Source organism: Triticum urartu, chromosome 1A, assembly GCF_056163025.1.
Source record: "Triticum urartu cultivar PI428250 chromosome 1A, HENAU_Tu73, whole genome shotgun sequence".
NCBI lineage: Eukaryota > Viridiplantae > Streptophyta > Magnoliopsida > Poales > Poaceae > Triticum > Triticum urartu.
The window spans coordinates 88,213,113-88,234,549 of NC_141873.1; the positions used below are offsets into that span (position 1 = coordinate 88,213,113).

Consider the following 21,437-nt stretch of genomic DNA (forward strand, 5'->3'; position numbering starts at 1 on the left):
GCATAAGAAAACCAAACTGGTTCGGGCAAGAACGATGGTTTTCGGAAACTAGGGGAAAACTTGCCGAGGGGGACACAACTAAGGGCACCAAATTAATTATCCATATATATATATATATATATATATATATATATATATATATATATATATCTTCGCCCGTCTTGCTGGATCAAGAAGGCGAGGATGTCATCGAGCTGAACGTGTGCTGAACGGCGGAGGTGCCGTACGTTCGGTACTTGATCAACTGGATCGCGAAGGTGTTCGACTACATCAACCGCGTTGTTAAACGTTTCCGCTTTATGGTCTACGAGGGTATGTAGACTTACTCTCCTCTCTCGTTGCTATGCATCTCCATGAATAGATCTTGCATGTGCGTAGAATTTTTTTTGTTTTCCATGCAACGTTCCCCAACAAGACTTGCATCTTCGATGCCTCGATGCCTAGGCTCATGCCCGTAAAGGGCAGTGAATGCATGGTGACTTACCCAAAACAATGTGCCAGGTTGTATTGTACCAATATTCTGTCAACCGCACCCAAGAGCTCCACTTGTGTGGACAAGAGTGAACAAAGCAATGGAGAAAGGTTTCCATGCACTACTTGATACGTTCAGTTTGTCTGTGAGTTGTTGCGTGGTAGCGAGTACCTATCCGTAGTTTAGTTTCTATCTGGAGCAATAGCTCCCTCATAAAAATGGGGTCACGGTCAAACACTAAGGATTTTGGGATGTCGTAGTGTTTGTAAACTTGATCCACGTAAGATATCGCCTCCTAAGGTGTTGAGAAGGGATGCGACAATGGAATGAAATGACCATGCTTGGAGAATTTGTCGATAATAACTAAAATACAGTTGTAGCGTCCTAATTGTGGAAGCCCTTCAACAAAGTCCAACGACACCATCTGCCAAGCTTGTGTGGGTACTAGTAAATGCTCTGAGAGGCCTGGTACTAGTAAATGCTCTAAGAGGCCTAGGTAATGATTGCGGTTGAGTTTAGCTTGTTGACAGATCATGCAAGCTTGAGCATAGGCAGTAAGCCAGTAACTACAACCTTCATAAGTAGTCAAGCAAACACCGAATGCAGTCTCTGATCTCTAGCAAGACCACCTGAATACCCCTTGCTTCCGATTCATGTCCTTTCAGTAAAGCAAACTAAAAATCTTTATTATGGCCAACCCAGGCACGCCCTTTATAGTATAGTAATTCATCTCTCTAGGTAAAATGCATGTGAGACAGGGGTTAGGATCCTAGGTAATGTACTAAAATATCTTGGTGGTATGAGCGTTAGTACAGTAACTTTTCATGACATTTTCCAGCCATGCAGGTTGACAAATGGAAAGAGCATTCAATGTCTCCATTTTCACTCCTGGATGCCATAGATAAGGCTATAAGGCACCGGTTGCTCCATTGTCAGTGCCCTTGCAATAACACAACCGATGAGTAGACCCAACATTTTAGTGAATTCCCTCTACTGTCATGATGTATGCAAACATTGGTCCTTAAGATGCATCAAGTTGCGATGATCAATATTGTCAAGAATTCACTCCTTGAAAACAAGGGCGCGAATGCTCCACAGAAAAAAGACATTAATTCTTTTTCATATGTCCACAGTCCTTTGTTGCGAGGGCCCAAGGTTTTGCTAAGGTGTGCCATAGGTGACCATCTTGTTCCAAGAAAACACCAATGCCTTGCTCAATAGCATTCGTTTAAAAAACAAAAAAGCCGAGCAAAATTTGGTAATGAAAGAACTAGAATACTGATCAACCTCTGCTTCGATGTGTCAAACGCCATATCACGGTCAATTGTCCACATGAAGGGTATATTATTTTTTAGTAGATGTGCCCAAGGCCAAGAACTAATGCATAATGCTTGACAAACTTCCTATAATAACCTGAAAATAAAAATATTTTTTTTGGCTATGAATACCAAGCGTTAAATAGCACGCCTCGCTCTCAGATATATTGCTCAAACAGAGTAACAAAATAGCTATAATTAATTTGGTTACAATTGGGTGCACATGCAAGTGCATCAAAGGAAGATATCAAGAAGAGGGGGGCACTGCCTTTTGTTCCCGTGATCGATATTCGATGCTCAATACCTGATATCTCGTTCTTTCTTATACCCGATCGATGTCAAACACTCATCCCCGGTCACGTATGAAGGGTTTCTTTTGACGCGGGTCATGTGGGTTCATGGGCTTCTAACCACTAGTGGTAGAGATGCTAACAAACATCTACCTAAGCCCTAGAAGACATTAGTAGTTCTAATATGAATACTCGGTCTTGCTGATACGCATAGACCTCCATGAGTTGACATGCAACATGCCGAGAGTATTGTTGTACTCCTACACGCTAATATCATCCTCACATAATCTCATATAAGTAGGAGTAGTGTTGTTACTTGACTAGTGACAACTTGCTAGTGAGGCGCCGACCCTTGATAAAATATGTGCCTCGCGTTCATCTGGTAATACGAGGTTGCGTTCAGAACGAAACAAATATATCTACGACTACCATATTTTTGTTAGTTACTTTACGAAGCACCCTCAACAGCTGAGGCAGACTATGGGGACTTCATGCGGTCATCGGATTAAGCGACCACGTACTTATCATCCTTGGTTTTAGAGACAATTGTGCTGGACGACCTTGATATGCGTGAGGCTCGAACAACAATCACAACGTCAATGTAAGACACAAATCTAAATCCTGTTCAAAATCTTTTAAATGGCTTTTTTAAGTGTAAATCTTGTGAAGGGCCTTTTGGTCTTTTGCGGCGTCATTTCGAACTTTTGGAGTGGGAGTTGCGTCCGAGAATTGAGATTGAGATGCCATTCCTCCCTGGTGGAGTGACCCTTTCGGTTTCAAAATCTCCCCGTCTTCCACCGTTTCCACGTACACGTCGTTTCGCCACTCTTCTTCCCCCCTCTCTCCCTCTCGCCCACTCTCTTCTCCTCCGGTTCCCTCCCCAAATTCGTCCGTTCGCAGCCCCGGCCCCGGTTGCTCTCCTCCCCGCAGCCCTCCCGCGCCGACGGCGGCGGGGTATCGCAGGCCAGCCCCACCGGCGCCGCACCGGCGCGGATCGGTTACCCCCTTCGCCGGTAAGGAACCAACCAACCCTAGCTCGATTGCGTGCGAGTTGGTTTTCCCTCCTCGGGTATCTTCCGTCGCCGCTGCAGCGAGCGACCAAGATCTAAACCGGTTATTCGGCCGATTTGTTTGCTCCATGGATGTCACCCTCTAGTCCTCAGTTCGACGGCTTGATTTAGGTCGTTCCCCCTCTTCATTCTGTCTGAGTTGACCCGTGGTAGTCCGGGCGCGGACGTGGGGTGCGGGCAGAGCTATGTCCGAAAGTTTAGAGTTTTCTCTTCTTCCTTGGTGATGTGATTGGTTGAACTTGGGGAATTAGGGTTGTATTGTATGGAACAGTTAGGAAGTTGCGGACGAGATTGCTTGATTTGGGTTATTTGTTTTTGTTCCCTTTACTGTGCCAACCGAATAGAATTCGAGATTTGCTTCGAAATGTTGTGTAGGATACCACAATTTACTCCTCGTCTTCACATTTACTACTCGGCTTTATATTTTGGTCCGTGATGGTAAATGGCAGTATACTAGTTAAATAACAGTATGAATTCTTTCATTTCTTCGAGATCTGCAGCCTATCCGGTACTTATCTGCGATACTGTATTCTTTTCCTACTTATGATTGGCTCTTCACTTCCCAACTTTAATTGCTGGATTTGCGAAGGAAAAAAAATGTATGGGGGAAGGCTGTTTTCTGTTACAGTTCATCTTATGCATGTGTATACCACCTTTTGTTTTAGGCTGACTATATAGACATAGCTGCAGATAGATTATAATACATCCATTGTCCTGCACAGATAAATTACCAACATAAATAGATGTGGGAAGGCTGGCTATAAAATCAATTCCTTGGCTGTGTATCCTTAGGCTGCGTTTGGCAGCAAAGTTTTTTTAAAGTTTTCTGAGAATACTGCGGTTTCTGAAAAAAACCATGGTTTTGAATACTTTGCTGCGTTTGGCATCAGAAAAAACCGAAGTTTTGTAACCACAGTATGCCAGAAACCATGGTATTTTTGCGGTTTTTGAAAAAGAGGTCCCGACCTCTTTTTTAAAACAGAATGGAGTGAAATCGTCGGGAGATCACAACATTGCCGTCTACGTCGAGATAAGAATACCAGCTGCGATCCGATCCTATTTTCCCTCTTTCCGTTATATGGTAAACTCCTGGTTCTAGCCAATCTCATCCTATTTACGAGTAGTAGGTCTCTCAGGTTCTTCTTCCAGCCGGCGCCCCGTGCAAGTCCCGTCTCTTCTCTGCAGCGCCATGAGTGAGTCAAGCGGGATATATATAGGTGGATTATTTGAAACCTTCAATGCCAGCAGCCCATGCATGTAGGTGCATCAGGGGTAGCCTACAAATCCTAGCATCTAGGTCCGGCGGATGTGTGCATGGAAGCTGCATGCAGCCAGCAGCTGTTTGCAGCCGCTAATTACTCTCAGTCAACCAATCATCCACGCTAAAATACTTGGTCAAAACTTTGGTAAAACAGCACCAACCAAACACATGTAAAACTGAGAAAAACATTGTTTTTAAAAAACTGTAGTATTCAATGCCCACCCAGGAGAATACTGTGGTTTTCAATTACCAACAACAACAACAACAACAACAACAAAGCCTTTAATCCCAAACAAGTTGGGGTAGGCTAGAGGTGAAACCCATAAGATCTCGCAACCAACTCATGGCTCTGGCACATGGATAGCAAGCTTCCACGCACCCCTGTCCATAGCTAGCTCTTTGGTGATACTCCAATCCTTCAGGTCTCTCTTAACGGACTCCTCCCATGTCAAATTCGGTCTACCCCGCCCTCTCTTGACATTCTCCGCACGCTTTAGCCGTCTGCTATGCACTGGAGTTTTCAATTACCACAGTTTAAAAAATACTTTGCTGCCAAACTAAGCCTTAATGTTACTCTGCACAGATTTATAGCAAATTTCTTTATGTAATAATAGCACTCATTTTCTGGTGCCTTATTCCGTTTGCATCATTATTTCCAGTTTGTAATCTAGCTATGTTCTATTGTAGGTTAAGGCACAACAATGGCTTCAACTGCTGCAGTACCGGCCGCAAATACAAATGGGAACCATGCACTAAGTGTGGATTCACATTCCAGCCAAGATGTTAGGCGGCGAACAGTTGTTGTTGCAAAGAAAAAGCCTACACCTGAGCTTCTTACTGAAGGTGGAGTTAATGGGGTCTCAGATGATAAGGTTTCTAGTAAGAAGGATATTGGTCATACAAGCCGTGGAGAGTCAGTTATCGACAAACCGAAATATTCATCTGAGGGAAGAAAAGATGCACTTCCTCCAGCACCTTCTGCTGAACATCGAAAGAAAAGTACTACTAAACACGAAAAAGCCAAGTGGGAAACTGCACTAAGTGTGCTGATGAAGCTTTGCCTTCTTTTTACGGCTTTTGCTTGGATGGGGCAGGTGTTATGGGGATGGCAAAATGGGGATCTATCATTTACAGCACTTGATATGGAGAGCAGACTATCCAAGGTAGAGGTGTTCAAGAAGACGACTAGGATGCTCCAGGTGCAACTGGACATTTTAGATAAGAAGCTAGGAGATGAGATCGGCAAAGCAAAAAGGGACATCACAAAGCAATTTGATGACAAGGGCAAGAAGTTAGAGACAAAGGTGAAGACATTGGAAGGCAAGGCTGACATATTAGACAAGTCACTTGCTGAACTGAGAGACATGGGTTTTGTCTCCAAGAAAGAATTTGATGAGATTCTGACTCAGTTGAAGAGAAAGAAGGGTTTGGATGGCACTGGGAGTGATATAACCTTAGACGATGTAAGAATATTTGCCAAAGAGATAGTGGAGATGGAGATAGCCAGGCATGCAGCAGATGGCCTTGGAATGGTGGATTATGCATTAGGGTCTGGTGGTGGCAAAGTGGTTAAGCATTCGGGTGCTTTCAAGAAAGCTAAGAGCATTCTTCCTCGTCGTAGTGAAAGTCACAAAATGCTGGAGCCAAGTTTTGGACAGCCAGGAGAATGTTTTGCACTGGAAGGAAGTGCTGGATTTGTGGAAATCAGGCTCAGGACAGGAATTATTCCTGAGGCAGTCACTCTAGAGCATGTCGACAAGGTATGGCTATTCTTCATGTTACCATAATTCGATACTCCTACTTCAAATTTTTTATTTGGCATATCTCTGTCCAACCCATGCTGTAGCTCATTATTTTCCTTGCTACATGCTCTTAATGTTTTGTCGACATTTCTGATTTGAGATAGCTGACAACATATGCCATGTGGGTGCGTGCTCTGATTGATCAGCTTCACTTTTGATGCTATTACTATCTATTAGAAACTTTCAGGAAAACATCAAACAACATGCAGCTCTATCTGTTAATAGTTGACTTCATGTGTTCTTTCCCTCAATTAGGCTTTATTGAGCCACGATAGAAAGGAATCATTGTGAAAGCAAAGCATGTTCTTCATTTTGCTGTGTTCCAGTTGAAATAACTGGTTCTTCCATTTTGTTTGTTTGCGTTATGATCTTGTCATTGAACAATCATGCCCTGCCTGTCCTTGACTTCCCATGAATCACTTTTCTGCTTCATTCATTCCAGTGTACTATCTTATGCGAATCATGCTTGCCTGTGCAGAGTGTGGCCTTCGACCGCTCCAGCGCTCCCAAGGATTTCCAGGTCAGCGGGTGGTACCAAGGAGCAGACGATGATTCAGACAAGCAACCACGCACGCCGACAAGCCTAGGAGAGTTCACTTACGACCTCGAGAAGAGCAATGCCCAGACCTTCCAGCTAGACAGAACCACCGCCGACGCATCTGTGGTCAACATTGTCCGGCTCGACTTCTCCTCGAACCATGGGCAGCCTGAGCTGACGTGCATCTACCGCTTCAGGGTGCACGGCAGCGACCCTGGCTCTCTCGGCACCGCGGCATCGTGAGGCCTGATCTAGTTAGTACCTGTGTGCCTGGGACCATACGGTCTTCCCTCTTTAGCTTTGATTGAAGACCTGAAGCCCCTGCGAGACGGTAGGTTCAAGTTGATTCTAATCTGTAGCATAATGGTGCCACTATGGACAGACGCTGACTTACTGTTCTTGTTCCTAGCTAGAGGTGCTAATTGCTTGTATCTGGCAACTACGATTGCTCTCTGTACTCTACCGTGGCACTATTTGTAATGTAAAATTATTAATTAGGGCGTGAACTGGTGGTGTTCTCGTGTGTTTGGAGTTTTTATTTGCTGCGAGCTTGCCCTATATTTGTTTATCTCAGCTATTATGTACATGACGTGCAACAGTTATCAAGATTAAAACTGTCCTAGTCGCATCTCCTTCGCCATATTTTTCGTTTCTGCAAGGGGAGTTTTTTTTGTTTTTTGGAACACTTGCAAGCCGGATGGACAAAGTGGCGCCAAGCTTCTGGCATTCTTCATGACAAGAGAGTGCCACAAAAGATAAAAGGCAAGTTCTATAGGACAACGGTTTAACCCGCAATGTTGTACGACGCTGAGCGTTGGCTGACTAAAAGGCGACATGCTCAACAATTAGGTGTAGCGGAGATGGATATGTGACCATACGAGAAAGGATCGAGTCTAAGATGATGATATACGAGATAGAGTTAGGGTAGCACCAATTAAAGAGAATCTTGTCCAACATCATATGAGATGGTTTGGACATATTCAGCGCAGGCCTTTAAAAGTTTCAGTACATAGCGGACGGCTAAAGCGTGCGAAAAATGTTAAGAGAGGTCGGGGTAGACTGAATTTGACATGAGAGTCTGTTAAGAGAGACCTGAAGGATTTGAGTATTACCAAAAAACTAGTTATGGACAGGGGTGCGTGGAAGCTTGCTATTCATGTGCCAGAGCCATGAGTTGGTCGCGAGATTTTATGGGTCTCACCTTTGGCCCTCAACTTGTTTGGGAAAGACTTTGTTGTTGTTTACACTTCTGCAAGGGGATTTTACAAATATATTGGTAAACGCTGAGATAGGAATAGCTTGCAAAAACGTTTTATATTGTGGAACGGATGGAGTACAAGACTGCCAATTTCTTGGATGTTAGATTTTGACGAGGTTACAGTACACAGAGACTGAATGGAGGAGAAACATCGAAGAAGGAATAAATTTATGAGTTCATATTTCTTTATTTCGTGATCTCTATGTATATCGCTATGCGAGGACGTTGATTCTCAAATATGTTTGCGGTTTGACACGTTCTGCAACTGTAAGCCTGTAACTCTTTAACATTGCAAGCCTGATGGGTGTTATTGCAGATCTTTCAGGTTGTGCATGAAGAATCAGCACGGTGACTGCTACCATTTCAGTTTTTGTTCTTGTTCTTGAGTTGTACTACCTCCGTTCTACAACATGGTTTTAACCACACTAAAACCACGGCAAGAATTATGGAACAGAGGGATCTCTTCTGGTGTCAGAGAAGCCAAGGAAGAAGAGCGGGAGCCGGACAAAACCCCCTTGTTTGAAACAATATGAAACATCTTCCACATACAAACACCAAGAAATCAGAAACCTACAACTGACGACTAAACAATCACATTTGAACGGCAACCAGTACAAACTCCAACCACAAAGTTCAATAGATGGTCCGCTCAGATAAATAACAACAAAATTGAATGGAACTTAAGAAAGAGACTTAGGCATAGGAGGCGACAAAACAATATATTTCTGTCTCAGGATGTATACACTGGTCCCTGCCATTCTTTCCTGACCGTTATCCACGGATAGATATCCTTGATGGTTTCTCCTTGCTTTGTGTCGTCCTAAAAGTAGTTATTCGGTTTTCTGGAGATTAAACATATTGATGCATCCAGCAACCTCCTTACCAGAACAAGTTTCAACCTGCATTGGTTCAGGGAGACTAGAGCAGTTTGACCGTGTGTTACTGAAAATTTCTCCTCGGGCCCAACCGGAGTTGCAGGTTGTCCAAAACACGGGCAACATTCACAAGCCGTGGATCGTCCGAAGGAATTTCTCGTTCCTGCATCGGGAATACAAGAGACCATGAAACAGGGTTAGAATCCACGTACGGTCAATTTTATTCTAGTTTGTTCAGTCAAGCACACTGATACGTTGAAGCAAGCCTTGCTGTTTTTATTGCGTGGCATGCACGGTAAGCTCTCAAAATTTGATAAAACTCAACCAGATTCGGCATTGTAACCTAATGTTATAATTGAACCCAATCCAAAGTTACGAAAAAAACACGGAGGACTCCAAGGTGAGGAAAATATACCAGATGACATGACTGACTCTAAAATACTGAAGCTTACCTTCAATCCCTTGTAGTATGCTTCAACAGCAGGAAGTGCTGGAATTATATTGCGGGTTTGCAGCATATCCCAGATATAATTTGCAGTTGTATATCCACCAGTCTGAACAAACCCACAGAAATTTCAACAGTCATTGGTGCAACTCAATTCTTTTTTCAGGAAGCATTAGGACTTCTGTGAATTCAGTACTGAAAGGTGGCAGTTGTGCTGCTTACCTTTTCACCAGAAGCCGCTAGTAGAAGATCCGTCCCCATCTTGGGATTCAAGAAGAATTTTCTTTCAGTCATTCTCTCCTGAAAAATATTGTAAACCGTAAGATTTTGAACTCCCGAGTTAGTCAAACTGTAACACAAAACTAGAAGGAATTACCAAGGTTGCTTGAGCAACTTCCATTCCTCTTGGAGTATACCCTATCATAGCTCCCTCGGCAAGTGTCTGCATTCCATTGATGCATAGAATATAAAAGGTGCATGTGAGAAATTGAGAACACATGGTGTGGATAAGAGAGAGATACATAGATTCCTAATTATATATTTTATTGTTACACGAATTATATGTAGGACCTTAATTAGCTACTCTATAGTAAAGTTATCTATATTATTTTGTATGCATATTATCCCAAGATGCTCAGTTTTTGGCATGTGGCTAATTTTTGTTCAGCATATAGGATTCATACGGTACCAAATTCAAACTTCAAATTTGATTTCCATCTTTTATTTTTTTAAATATAGTGAAATATAACTATTATTTGTGAAATCTGAGAGCTACCACTGTTGGATCCACTAATCAAAATGGTCTCTAATCAGAAGTTAGCAGCTAGCTTAAAGTTAATAAGCAGCAGTACGATTGTGTTTTAGAGCCTGTGACTATAAAGGAACAGTAAATCCTGTAGTGGTTAAATTGGAAAGTTCTACAAAGATTCTGAAAGTTCACAACTAAATTTTTGAGATCAAAATAGTCCAAGGCACAAGGCCTGATGTGTACCGCGAAACATGTCCATCACTAGGATTTGAAGATTCGTAATGGAATTAAACCTGTGTTGCTTTCAACCACACATATTAAATTTGAAGTTATAACTTTAACAAGATACTCACCACATACAGCTCTGCGGGTGTGGGTTTCGAGCTTGAGAACTCTTCAAACATCTTAACAGCGGAATCAATATCTCCACATCGAAGATAACACCTTTTCAGTTAAAGGACAAGAAATTAACAGATAGATCCAGAAGTTGATAGAAATCATTACCATAGAAAAGGACAAACATGATGGGTTGCCAAATGACAATTGCATGTATCCTAAAAATAGACACTGCATTTCCAAATACTATGTGCATTTACCTAAACATCGGTACATAATGCGATTTCATTAATTTGCAATGTCCACTTTATAAGATTGTTAATTCAACGTGCACAAGAGACTTTTCAGTATGCATAATGCACAGGCTTAAAGTTTTGGACAGCGAAGCTATATCAGTGAATCTCAACAAAGATGAAGATTCCTTGATGAGTTCTCGACATACTTAGAAACTGAACATATCAGGAGCAATTAACCATTGAAGTTCCTCATAACCATGCAATGTATCATTAGATCAATACTGTTCAGCATGCAGAGTTGCAGATTACCTTACAGCTTGCATCACAATGAAGGCATCATAATTAAAATTCTCTTTAGTGAACATGTCAAGAAGTGCTTCGAGTGTCTGCAAAATTGTAAAGAGGATTAAATTTCATAGTAGGTAAAGCTCAACTTCATGACATGAACTAACTACGAAATGTAAGATAACTAAATTATGGACATGTCAATTTGTCAAGTATCAATGCTGCTGAGCAGTAACTAGACACTGCTTACTAAAAACACAGTGAAAATGCAGCATAGCACACCTCTTTGCTCCCCAAGTCTGCACAAGCATGGATAGCAACATGATAAATTGTTAACTGCTTAAATATAAATCCTCTTCTGTGTGCAAATTCTGCTGTTGGCAAGTTGTATAGCTCTTCGTCTGACACATTCATCATTATATTCTCAGCACTATCATTTGCTACCCTTTCAACATACTGCCAACCTTTTGACTGCTGGACGAACTCAAGAATCTGAAAACAAAGTAGAGAGAAGGATGAGTACAGTTATGTTAAATGTACCACCACAACAAACTTTCTTGAGTGCATAACATACTTTTGCCGGAGTATCCTCACTGGCTGGTGTCTTGTTCTTGAATGCAGTTATTAGTCCAGCATAACAAAACTTGTTTAATCCAAGTCCAGCGGCGGTCATATCACGAACTATAGCATAACTGGTAAAACAATCACATTAGTGTTTCTCCCAGCATAGATAATAAACGGATATACTGGAAAGAGTTGCTGTTCGGGATAAATTATACTCCCTCCGTCCAGAATTAGTTGACGCTCAAACGGATATCCGTTTTGAGTGTCAACTAATTCCGGACGGAGGAAGTATGTCGAAAAACATGCTTAGCTACCTAATATAATTCTAGAGCAAAACTTGCCACAAGCTGAAGAGACAACCTAGGCACTAGTGGAATTCATGTCTTCTGATAATGTATCCCCCACATTATGCGAGGAAAACTGGCACTCCTACTCTGTAACCTCCAGAGGCTCTTATAACCCTAGATGTACCAACACGTTACATGCAGTCTAGTGTTCAAATTTGTGGAACTAGTAGTAATGAATCCTGTATTTTTAGTGGTCTAAATGGAGCTTTACTAACGGAAATATGAAAACAAGGGAACAGCTATTGTACAATCTGCAGGCCTTGGCTTATTTGCTCCAAGTGCCCAGTTGATAAGTCACAACATCATGGTAAAGATAGTCAACCACAGTGTATATCTTGGAATATGTGATTTCGTATTGCAGTCTTAAATGTTGCATGCTTCTACAATCTGAAAACATAAAAGTTGATGCGAAGGACCCCTTACACTTGATCGGTACGCCCAGTTGCTGCAAGCGCATTCAAGAGACAAATGTAGGTTTCTCCTTTCAACTTAACGCCATGTGCTTTCATTTCTTCCAGAAGCTTCAGTACAGGTAACAAAAGTTGGAGCATTGGTGAGCATGAGTAACAGAGGAGAAGCATCGGCAGCAACTCAGAAATAGGTAGGAAGATAACCAACCAAGATTGCTGCATCCGAGTTCTTGCATTTCCCGCAAGTGGAGATCAGAAAATTGTATAGGTTAACCTACAAAGAATTAAGCCATTAGCCTAATTCGTCCGACAAAATAAAAAGGGAATCGGCATAGGAGATGAAGGCGTGTAAAGAAGAGAGTGGTCTAACATCAGGCTGCAAGCCCATTTCTCTCATCTGGTCGCGGAAGTAGAAAGCATCTTGTAGCCGGCTGCCCTTCATGGTGCCGACTATGAGATTGTGGAATGTGTCCCGCACAGGCTGCACCCCGTCGAGTAACATGTCATCGTAGGCATCACGAAGCAGGTAGGGCCTGAAGACAACACGAAAGCATTTAATTCAGACCCGGAAAGAAACAATTAGGTTGGCACAGGCATGCTCGTACCCACACCAGATCATCAACGCAACAATAACAGCTTAACAAAACTATCCTAATGGGAAATGCCACTGCTCGGAACTGCGTCGAACAGGTGGTGTGCAGGAACCGAAACAAGGGCTGGACGTGCCTGCGCTGCTGGATGAGGGACCCGATGACGGTGTTGTACTCGGAGACATTGTTGGCGTAGTTGCGGCGCATGTACTCCTCCGTAGACGTCGCCACGCCGCGCCGCCCCACTCCCGCGCTGGCGGCGGCGGCCGCCGCCTGAGCCATAGCCTGCCGCAGCTGCCCTGCACCGCCAGATCCAGAGGTTAGTCCCGCGGAATTTGCGTGCGAGCGAGACGGGATCTTGTGAGAGGGGGAGGGGGAGGGGGAGACCTTGGAGCAGGAGGGAGTTCTTGAGGAGGCCCATGGCGGATGGTTGGGGGAGAGGTGGTGGCGCTGCGTCGACTGAGTAAGAGAGACGAGAGAATGGGAGAAGGGTTTAAGAGTTACTGAGATGGCCGAGATCTATGTGGGCCAAGGCCCATGGGTCTGAAGCACAGTGCATTCGATGGCCATGTTTACGTTTCGTCTGACGAGCCAGGTCCTTAGTTTCAGGTGAGGAAATTCCTGAGTGAAAAACTAATTGCAGCGGAATAAGTATTTAGAAGTAAACATAACAGTGTATGAGCATGGTCTTTATGAAGAAATAAAAACAAGCACAGAATACAGAAAGCGTAAACATAGAATAACACAGAATAAAGACAAACTGACTAAAGAAATTAAACTGAGAAAATAGAGAAAATCTTCAGTCAAAGTCTTCAAACAGATATGAACAAATGCACAACACATAAATGAGGAAATAGAAGGGTTGAGAAAATGGAATCAGATAGCTTGGTGAAGACAATGATTTGATAGACCAGTTCCAACTGCTGTGACAGTTGTACGTCTGGTTAGGGCGGCTAGGTATTTAAATCTGAGGACACACAGTCCCGGACACCCAGTCTTGAACACGCAGCTCAGGACACTCAGTCCTCATCGTATTCCCCTTGAGCTAAGGTCACACAGACCTCGCCCAATCACTCATGATAAATCTTCAGGTGACTTCCAAACATTCACAGACTCGATCACTCGGCGATCCACAATTTCCTCTTGGATACTCTAGACCATAACGCCTAACCGTCTGGAAGATGCATAGTCTTCAAAGGTAACAAGCGTCGGATTCACGCAGGATCAATCTCTTCAGTGATGCTCAATCACTTTGGGTTTGTAGGTGTTTGGGTTTGGGTTTTCCTCACTTGATGATTTTCACTCAAAGTCCTCGGAGGATGGGATGCTCTCAAATGACAAGTGTCAGTTTCTCTCGGAGCAGCCAACCAGCTAGTGGTTGTAGGGGGGGCTATTTATAGCCTAGGAAACAGTCCGACATGATAAGACATAAATGCCCTTCAATGATATGACCATTAGGTGGGTAGATATTTTGGAACAGTTGGCGCATAACACAACAATGGTCGGAATTTTGAGTATCAAATTCCTCAGGGCTATCATGTTCCTCACTGTGTAGGCAATCCGCACTGGCGAATTCCTAACTCCTCAGTCAGAACAAATTCCTCAGAGACCAGAAGAACTTCGTCTCTGTCACTGAAGAAATTGACTGAACTGTATGAGATTTCCAATGGCTTCACTCGAAGGGATTGGTAGGTGTAGGATTTGAGTTGAGCATCACTTGGAAAATTTTCCTTAGTATTTCCTCGACCCCATTTAACAGTACGGTGTTTCCTATAACTCAAGAAAGAGAGAATGAAACTATGAAAATAAAAGTGTTCACGCTTCATGTTCCTCGAATGAATACCAAGTCTTCAGGATCACACCAATTTCTTCACTTTCAAAGTCTTCAGAAAGTCTTTAGAAATCCAAAGTCTTCAGTCGAAGAACTTCATTTTTAGGGGTCGACTTTCTCTGTAAATATCAAACTCCTCATAGACTTATAGACCTGTGTACACTCACAAACGCATCAGTCCCTTAACCTATAAGTCTTCAATACACCAAAATCACTAAGGGGCACTAGATGCACTTACAATCTCCCCATTTTTGGTGATTAATGACAATATAGGTTAAGTTTTCAACGGGGATAAACATATGAAGTGTAAATACTGAAATTGAGGAATTTGATTGCAAGATATAGAAGAACTCCCCCTGAAGATGTGCACAGTGAGGATTTTGCTTTTGAAGCAATGCACACTTTGAAGAGTAGAATCATGGAGATCTCCCCCTATATCTTGTAATTCATACACGCATTTAACATATAATATGAAGAATTTGAAATGCATGATGAAATACGGTGACTGATGTAATTCAGCATGCGTGCATTAACATTAATGAGGAATAAGCATGCAGAAAGACTCAGCAAAAGTATCAGACCACCATAGAGTTTAAGTTTACAACTCGATCCAGCAAAGTCTTCAAAAAAACAAGAGTTGTAACTTAGAAAAAAATGCCCATATAGGTAGACCCGCTTGAAGACTAACTCAAATTTCTCCCCCTTTGTCATCGAATGACCAAAAGGGTCGAAAAATGAGGACTAACGCCCCTGAAGAATATCAAGTTGATGGAGGAGCGCCAGCGTTGTTGGGGTCATTGGTTGTTGTAGGGCCTGCAGCAGTGTCGTCCAAGTCTTCAAACTCATCGGTGTCGCGGGATGAAGAATATGAGCTGGCCACCAAGGAAGGAACTTTGACTTTCTTGAATTTCTTCGCTGGAGGTGCAGACCAATCAAAGTTCTCCTTGAGACCCATTTGCTTCAGATTTTCTTCACCATACAGATGTGATAAGATAGCCCAGGTGCGATCGAAAAGTTTATGGAGGTAGTAATGGTTTTTCTGTTGGGGAACGTTGCAGAAAACAAAAATTTTCCTACTCGTTTCACCAAGATCATCTAGGAGTTCATCTAGCAACGAGTCATTGGATGCATCTACATACCTTTGTAGATGGCGCACGGAAGCGTTCAAAAGAACGGTGATGATGTAGTCGTACACGACGTGATCCAAATCACCGATGACCAAGCGCCGAACGGACGGCACCTCCGCGTTCAACACACGTACGGGACGGGAGACGTCTCCTCCTTCTTGATCCAGCAAGGGGGAAGGAGAGGTTGATGAAGATCCAGCAGCACGACGGCGTGGTGGTGGATGCAGGGCGTCACAGTAGCAGGGCTTCGCCTATACTGCGAGAGAGAGACGTAACGGGGAGAGAGGGAGGCGCCAGGGGCTGGTGTATGAAATCCCTCCTCTCCCCCACTATATATAGGAGGGCCAAGGAGGGGTGGTGCGCAGCCTAGGAGATCTGATCTCCTAGGTGCGGCGGCCAGGGGGAGGAATCCCTCCCCCCCAAGGCACCTAGAGGTGCCTTCCACCACTTGGACTCCTCCCCCATGGAAACCCTAGGCGCATGGGCCTAGTAGGGCTGGTTCCCTTGGCCCATGTAGGCCAAGGCGCACCCCCTACAGCCCATGTGGCCCCCCGGGACAGGTGGCCCCACCCGGTGGGCCCCCGGGACCCCTCCGGTGGTCCCGGTACAATACCGATAACCCCGAAACTTGTCCCGATGGCCGAAACAGCACTTCCTATATATAATTCTTTACCTCCGGACCATTCCGGAACTCCTCGTGATGTCCGGGATCTCATCCGGGACTCCGAACAACATTCGGGTTTCTGCATATACATATCTTCACAACCCTAGCGTCACTGAACCTTAAGTGTGTAGACCCTACGGGTTCGGGAGACAAGCAGACATGACCGAGACGACTCTCCGGTCAATAACCAACAGCGGGATCTGGATACCCATGTTGGTTCCCACATGCTCCACGATGATCTCATCGGATGAACCACGATGTCGAGGATTCAATCAACCCCGTATGCAATTCCCTTTGTCAATCGATATGTTACTTGCCCGAGATTCGATCATCGGTATCCCAATACCTCGTTCAATCTCGTTACCGGCAAGTCACTTTACTCGTACTGTAATGCATGATCCCGTGACCAGACACTTGGTCACTTTGAGCTCATTATGATGATGCATTACCGAGTGGGCCCATTGATACCTCTCCGTCATACGAGTGACAAATCCCAGTCTTGATCCATGTCAACCCAACAGACACTTTTGGAGATACCCGTAGTCTACCTTTATAGTCACCCAGTTACGTTGTGACGTTTGGCATACCCAAAGCACTCCTACGGTATCCGGGAGTTACACGATCTCATGGTCTAAGGAAAAGATACTTTGACATTGGAAAACTCTAGCAAACGAACTATACGATCTTGTGCTATGTTTAGGATTGGGTCTAGTCCATCACATCATTCTCCTAATGATGTGATCTCGTTATCAATGACATCCAATGTCCATAGTCAGGAAACCATGACTATCTGTTGATCAACGAGCTAGTCAACTAGAGGCTTACTAGGGACATGTTGGTGTCTGTTATTCACACATGTATTATGATTTCCGGATAATACAATTATAGCATGAATAAAGACAATTATCATGAACAAGGAAATATAATAATAATGCTTTTATTATTGCCTCTAGGGCATATTTCCAACAGTCTCCCACTTGCACTAGAGTCAATAATCCAGTTACATTGTGATGAATCGAACACCCATGGAATTCTGGTGTTGATCATGTTTTACTCTAGGGAGAGGTTTAGTCAACGGATCTACTACATTCAGGTCCGTATGTACTTTACAAATCTCTATGTCTCCATTTTGAACATTTTCACGAATGGAGTTGAAGCGACGCTTGATGTGCCTTGTCTTCTTGTGAAACCTGGGCTCCTTGGCAAGTGCAATAGCTCCAGTGTTGTCACAAAAGAGTTTGATTGGCCCCGACGCATTGGGTATGACTCCTAGGTCGGTGATGAACTCCTTCACCCATATTGCTTCATGTGCTGCCTCCGAGGCTGCCATGTACTCCGCTTCACATGTAGATCCCGCCACGACGCTCTGCTTGCAGATGCACCAGCTCACTGCTCCACCATTCAACATATACACGTATCCGGTTTGTGACTTAGAGTCATCCAGATCTGTGTCGAAGGTAGCGTCGACGTAACCCTTTACGACGAGCTCTTCGTCACCTCCATAAACGAGAAACATTTCCTTAGTCCTTTTCAGGTACTTCAGGATATTCTTGACCGCTGTCCAGTGTTCCTTGCCGGGATTACTTTGGTACCTTCCTACCAAACTTACGGCAAGGTTTACATCAGGTCTGGTACACAGCATGGCATACATAATAGAACCTATGGCTGATGCATAGGGGATGACGCTCATCTCTTCTATATCTTCTGCCGTGGTCGGACATTGAGCTGAGCTCAATTTCACACCTTGTAACACAGGTAACAACCCCTTCTTAGAATGATCCATATTGAACTTCTTCAATATCTTATCAAGGTATGTGCTTTGTGAAAGACCTATGAGGCGTTTTGATCTATCTCTATAGATTTTGATGCCTAATATATAAGCAGCTTCTCCAAGGTCCTTCATTGAAAAATTCTTATTCAAGTAGGCCTTGATGCTGTCCAAGAGTTCTATATCATTTCCCATCAACAGTATGTCATCTACATATAATATGAGAAATGCTACAGAGCTCCCACTCACTTTCTTGTAAACGCAGGCTTCTCCATAAGTCTGTGTAAACCCAAACGCTTTGATCATCTCATCAAAGCGAATGTTCCAACTCCGAGATGCTTGCACCAGCCCATAAATCGAGCGTTGGAGCTTGCACACCTTGTCAGCATTCTTAGGATCGACAAAACCTTCCGGCTGCATCATATACAATTCTTCCTTAAGGAAACCATTAAGGAATGCCATTTTGACATCCATTTGCCATATCTCATAATCGTAGAACGCGGCAATTGCTAACATGATTCGGACGGACTTTAGCTTCGCTACCAGTGAGAAAGTCTCATCGTAGTCAACCCCTTGAACTTGTCGATAACCCTTAGCGACAAGCCGAGCTTTATAGATGGTCACATTACCATCCGCGTCTGTCTTCTTCTTAAAGATCCATTTATTCTCTATGGCTCGCCGTTCAACGGGCAAGTCAGTCAAAGTCCATACTTCGTTTTCATACATGGATCCTATCTCAGATTTCATGGCTTCTAGCCATTTGTCGAAATCCGGGCCCGCCATCGCTTCTTCATAGTTCGAAGGTTCACCGTTGTCTAACAACATGATTTCCAAGACAGGGTTGCCGTACCACTCTGGTGCGGAACGTGTCCTTGTGGACCTTCGAATCTCAGTAGGAGCTTGATCAGAAGTATCTCGATCATTATCATTAACTTCCTCTCTAGTCGGTGCAGGCACCTCAGGAACATTTTCTTGAGTTGCGCCATTTCCCGGTTCAAGAGGTAATACTTCATCAAGCTCTACTTTCCTCCCACTTACTTCTTTCGAGAGAAACTCTTTCTCTAGAAAGGACCCATTCTTGGCAACAAAGATCTTGCCTTCGGATCTGAGGTAGAAGGTGTACCCAATAGTTTCTTTTGGGTATCCTATGAAGACGCATTTTTCCGACTTGGGTTCGAGCTTCTCAGGTTGAAGTTTCTTCACATAAGCATCGCATCCCCAAACTTTTAGAAACGACAGCTTAGGTTTCTTCCTAAACCATAATTCATACGGTGTCGTCTCAACGGATTTCGACGGAGCCCTATTTAAAGTGAATGCGGCAGTCTCTAAAGCATAGCCCCAAAAAGATAGCGGTAAATCAGTAAGAGACATCATAGACCGCACCATATCCAATAGAGTGCGATTACGATGTTCGGACACACCGTTACGTTGAGGTGTTCCAGGCGGCGTGAGTTGTGAAACTATTCCACATTTTCTTAAGTGTGTACCAAATTCGTGACTCAAGTATTCTCCTCTACGATCTGATCGTAGAAACTTGATTTTCCTGTCACGTTGATTCTCAACCTCACTCTGAAATTCCTTGAACTTTTCAAAGGTTTCAGACTTGTGTTTCATTAAGTAGACATACCCATATCTACTTAAGTCATCAGTGAGGGTGAGAACATAACGATAGCCACCGCGAGCCTCAACACTCATTGGACCGCACACATCAGTATGTATGATTTCCAATAAGTCGGTTGCTCACTCCATTGTTCCTGAGAACGGAGTCTTGGTCATTTTACCCATAAGGCATGGTTCGCACGTGTCAAATGATTCATAATCAAGAGACTCTAAAAGTCCATCTGCATGGAGCTTCTTCATGCGTTTGACACCTATGTGACCAAGGCGGCAGTGCCACAAGTATGTGGAACTATCATTATCAACCTTACATCTTTTGGTACTCACATTATGAACATGTGTAGCATTACGTTCGAGACTCATTAAGAATAAACCATTCACCATAGGAGCATGACCATAAAACATATCTCTCATATAAATGGAACAACCATTATTCTCAGATTTAAATGAGTAGCCATCTCGAATTAAACGAGATCCCGATACAATGTTCATGCTCAAAGCTGGCACTAAATAACAATTATTGAGGTTTAAAACTAATCCCGTAGGTAAATGTAGAGGCAGCGTGCCGACGGCGATCACATCGACCTTGGAACCATTCCCGACGCGCATCGTCACCTCGTCCTTTGCCAGTCTCTGTTTATTCCGCAGCTCCTGCTGTGAGTTACAAATATGAGCAACGGCACCGGTATCAAATACCCAGGAGTCACTACGAGTACTGGTAAGGTACACATCAATTACATGTATATCAAATATACCTTTGGTGTTGCCGGCCTTCTTGTCCGTTAAGTACTTGGGGCAGTTCCATTTCCAGTGACCCTTCCCTTTGCAATAAAAGCACTCTGTCTCAGGCTTGGGTCCATTCTTTGGCTTCTTCCCGGCAGCTTGCTTGCCGGGCGCGGCAACCTCCTTGCCGTCCTTCTTGAAGTTCTTTTTACCCTTGCCTTTCTTGAACTTAGTGGTTTTATTGACCATCAACACTTGATGTTCCTTCTTGACTTCTACCTCCGCTGATTTCAGCATAGAGAACAACTCAGGAATGGTCTTTTGCATCCCCTGCATGTTGAAGTTCATCACAAAGCTCTTGTAGCTTGGTGGAAGCGACTGGAGGATTCTGTCAATGACCGCATCATCCGGGAGATTAACTCCCAGCTGAGACAAGCGGTTATGTAACCCAGACATAGTGAGTATGTGCTCACTGACAGAACTATTTTCCTCCATCTTACAGCTGAAGAACTTATCGGAGACTTCATATCTCTCGATCCGGGCATGAGCTTGAAAAACCATTTTCAGCTCTTCGAACATCTCATATGCTCCATGTCTCTCAAAACGCTTTTGGAGCCCTGGCTCTAAGCTGTAAAGCATGCCGCACTGAACAAGGGAGTAGTCGTCAACACGTGTCTGCCAAGCATTCATAACATCTTGGTTCTGTGGGACGGGTGGATCACCTAGCGGTGCTTGTAGGACATAATCTTTCTTGGCAGCAATGAGGATGATCCTCAGGTTTCGGACCCAGTCCGTATAGTTACTGCCATCGTCTTTCAGCTTGGTTTTCTCTAGGAACGCGTTGAAGTTGAGGACTACGTGGGC

General features: G+C 43.8%; 2 protein-coding genes across 2 annotated transcripts; one reads left to right on the forward strand and one right to left on the reverse strand.

Moving 5' to 3' along the window:
- The first annotated feature begins 2,841 nt into the window (after positions 1-2,841).
- Positions 2,842-7,255, forward strand: LOC125549157 (SUN domain-containing protein 1). Its single transcript, XM_048712636.2, has 3 exons — positions 2,842-3,091; positions 5,097-6,169; positions 6,690-7,255. Exons 2-3 carry the CDS (start codon positions 5,111-5,113, stop codon positions 6,990-6,992), a joined length of 1,362 nt encoding a protein of 453 aa, XP_048568593.1. The 5' UTR covers positions 2,842-3,091; positions 5,097-5,110; the 3' UTR covers positions 6,993-7,255.
- Positions 7,256-8,495: 1,240 nt separating this feature from the next.
- Positions 8,496-13,365, reverse strand: LOC125549168 (Pentatricopeptide repeat (PPR) superfamily protein). The gene is made up of 13 exons (XM_048712646.2): positions 13,231-13,365; positions 12,980-13,142; positions 12,624-12,786; positions 12,462-12,527; positions 12,267-12,364; positions 11,507-11,624; positions 11,215-11,424; positions 10,957-11,033; positions 10,429-10,519; positions 9,704-9,769; positions 9,550-9,627; positions 9,335-9,436; positions 8,496-9,045 (listed from the first exon to the last, which is right to left on the reverse strand). Exons 1-13 carry the CDS (start codon positions 13,262-13,264, stop codon positions 8,947-8,949), a joined length of 1,365 nt encoding a protein of 454 aa, XP_048568603.1. The 5' UTR covers positions 13,265-13,365; the 3' UTR covers positions 8,496-8,946.
- Between the last annotated feature and the right edge of the window lie 8,072 nt (positions 13,366-21,437).

What these genes read in the sequence shown, in the direction of transcription:
- LOC125549157 (XM_048712636.2), top strand. Translation starts at nt 5,111, where the DNA reads ATGGCTTCAACTGCTGCAGTACCGGCCGCAAATACAAATGGGAACCAT. An exon ending in CTCTAGAGCATGTCGACAAG is followed by an intron (nt 6,170 to 6,689) that starts GTATGGCTATTC and finishes TTGCCTGTGCAG; the next exon opens with AGTGTGGCCTTCGACCGCTC.
- LOC125549168 (XM_048712646.2), bottom strand. Translation starts at nt 13,264, where the DNA reads ATGGGCCTCCTCAAGAACTCCCTCCTGCTCCAAG. An exon ending in GTGAGGATACTCCGGCAAAA is followed by an intron (nt 11,425 to 11,506) that starts GTATGTTATGCA and finishes CTTTGTTTTCAG; the next exon opens with ATTCTTGAGTTCGTCCAGCA. An exon ending in CAGACTTGGGGAGCAAAGAG is followed by an intron (nt 11,034 to 11,214) that starts GTGTGCTATGCT and finishes ACAATTTTGCAG; the next exon opens with ACACTCGAAGCACTTCTTGA.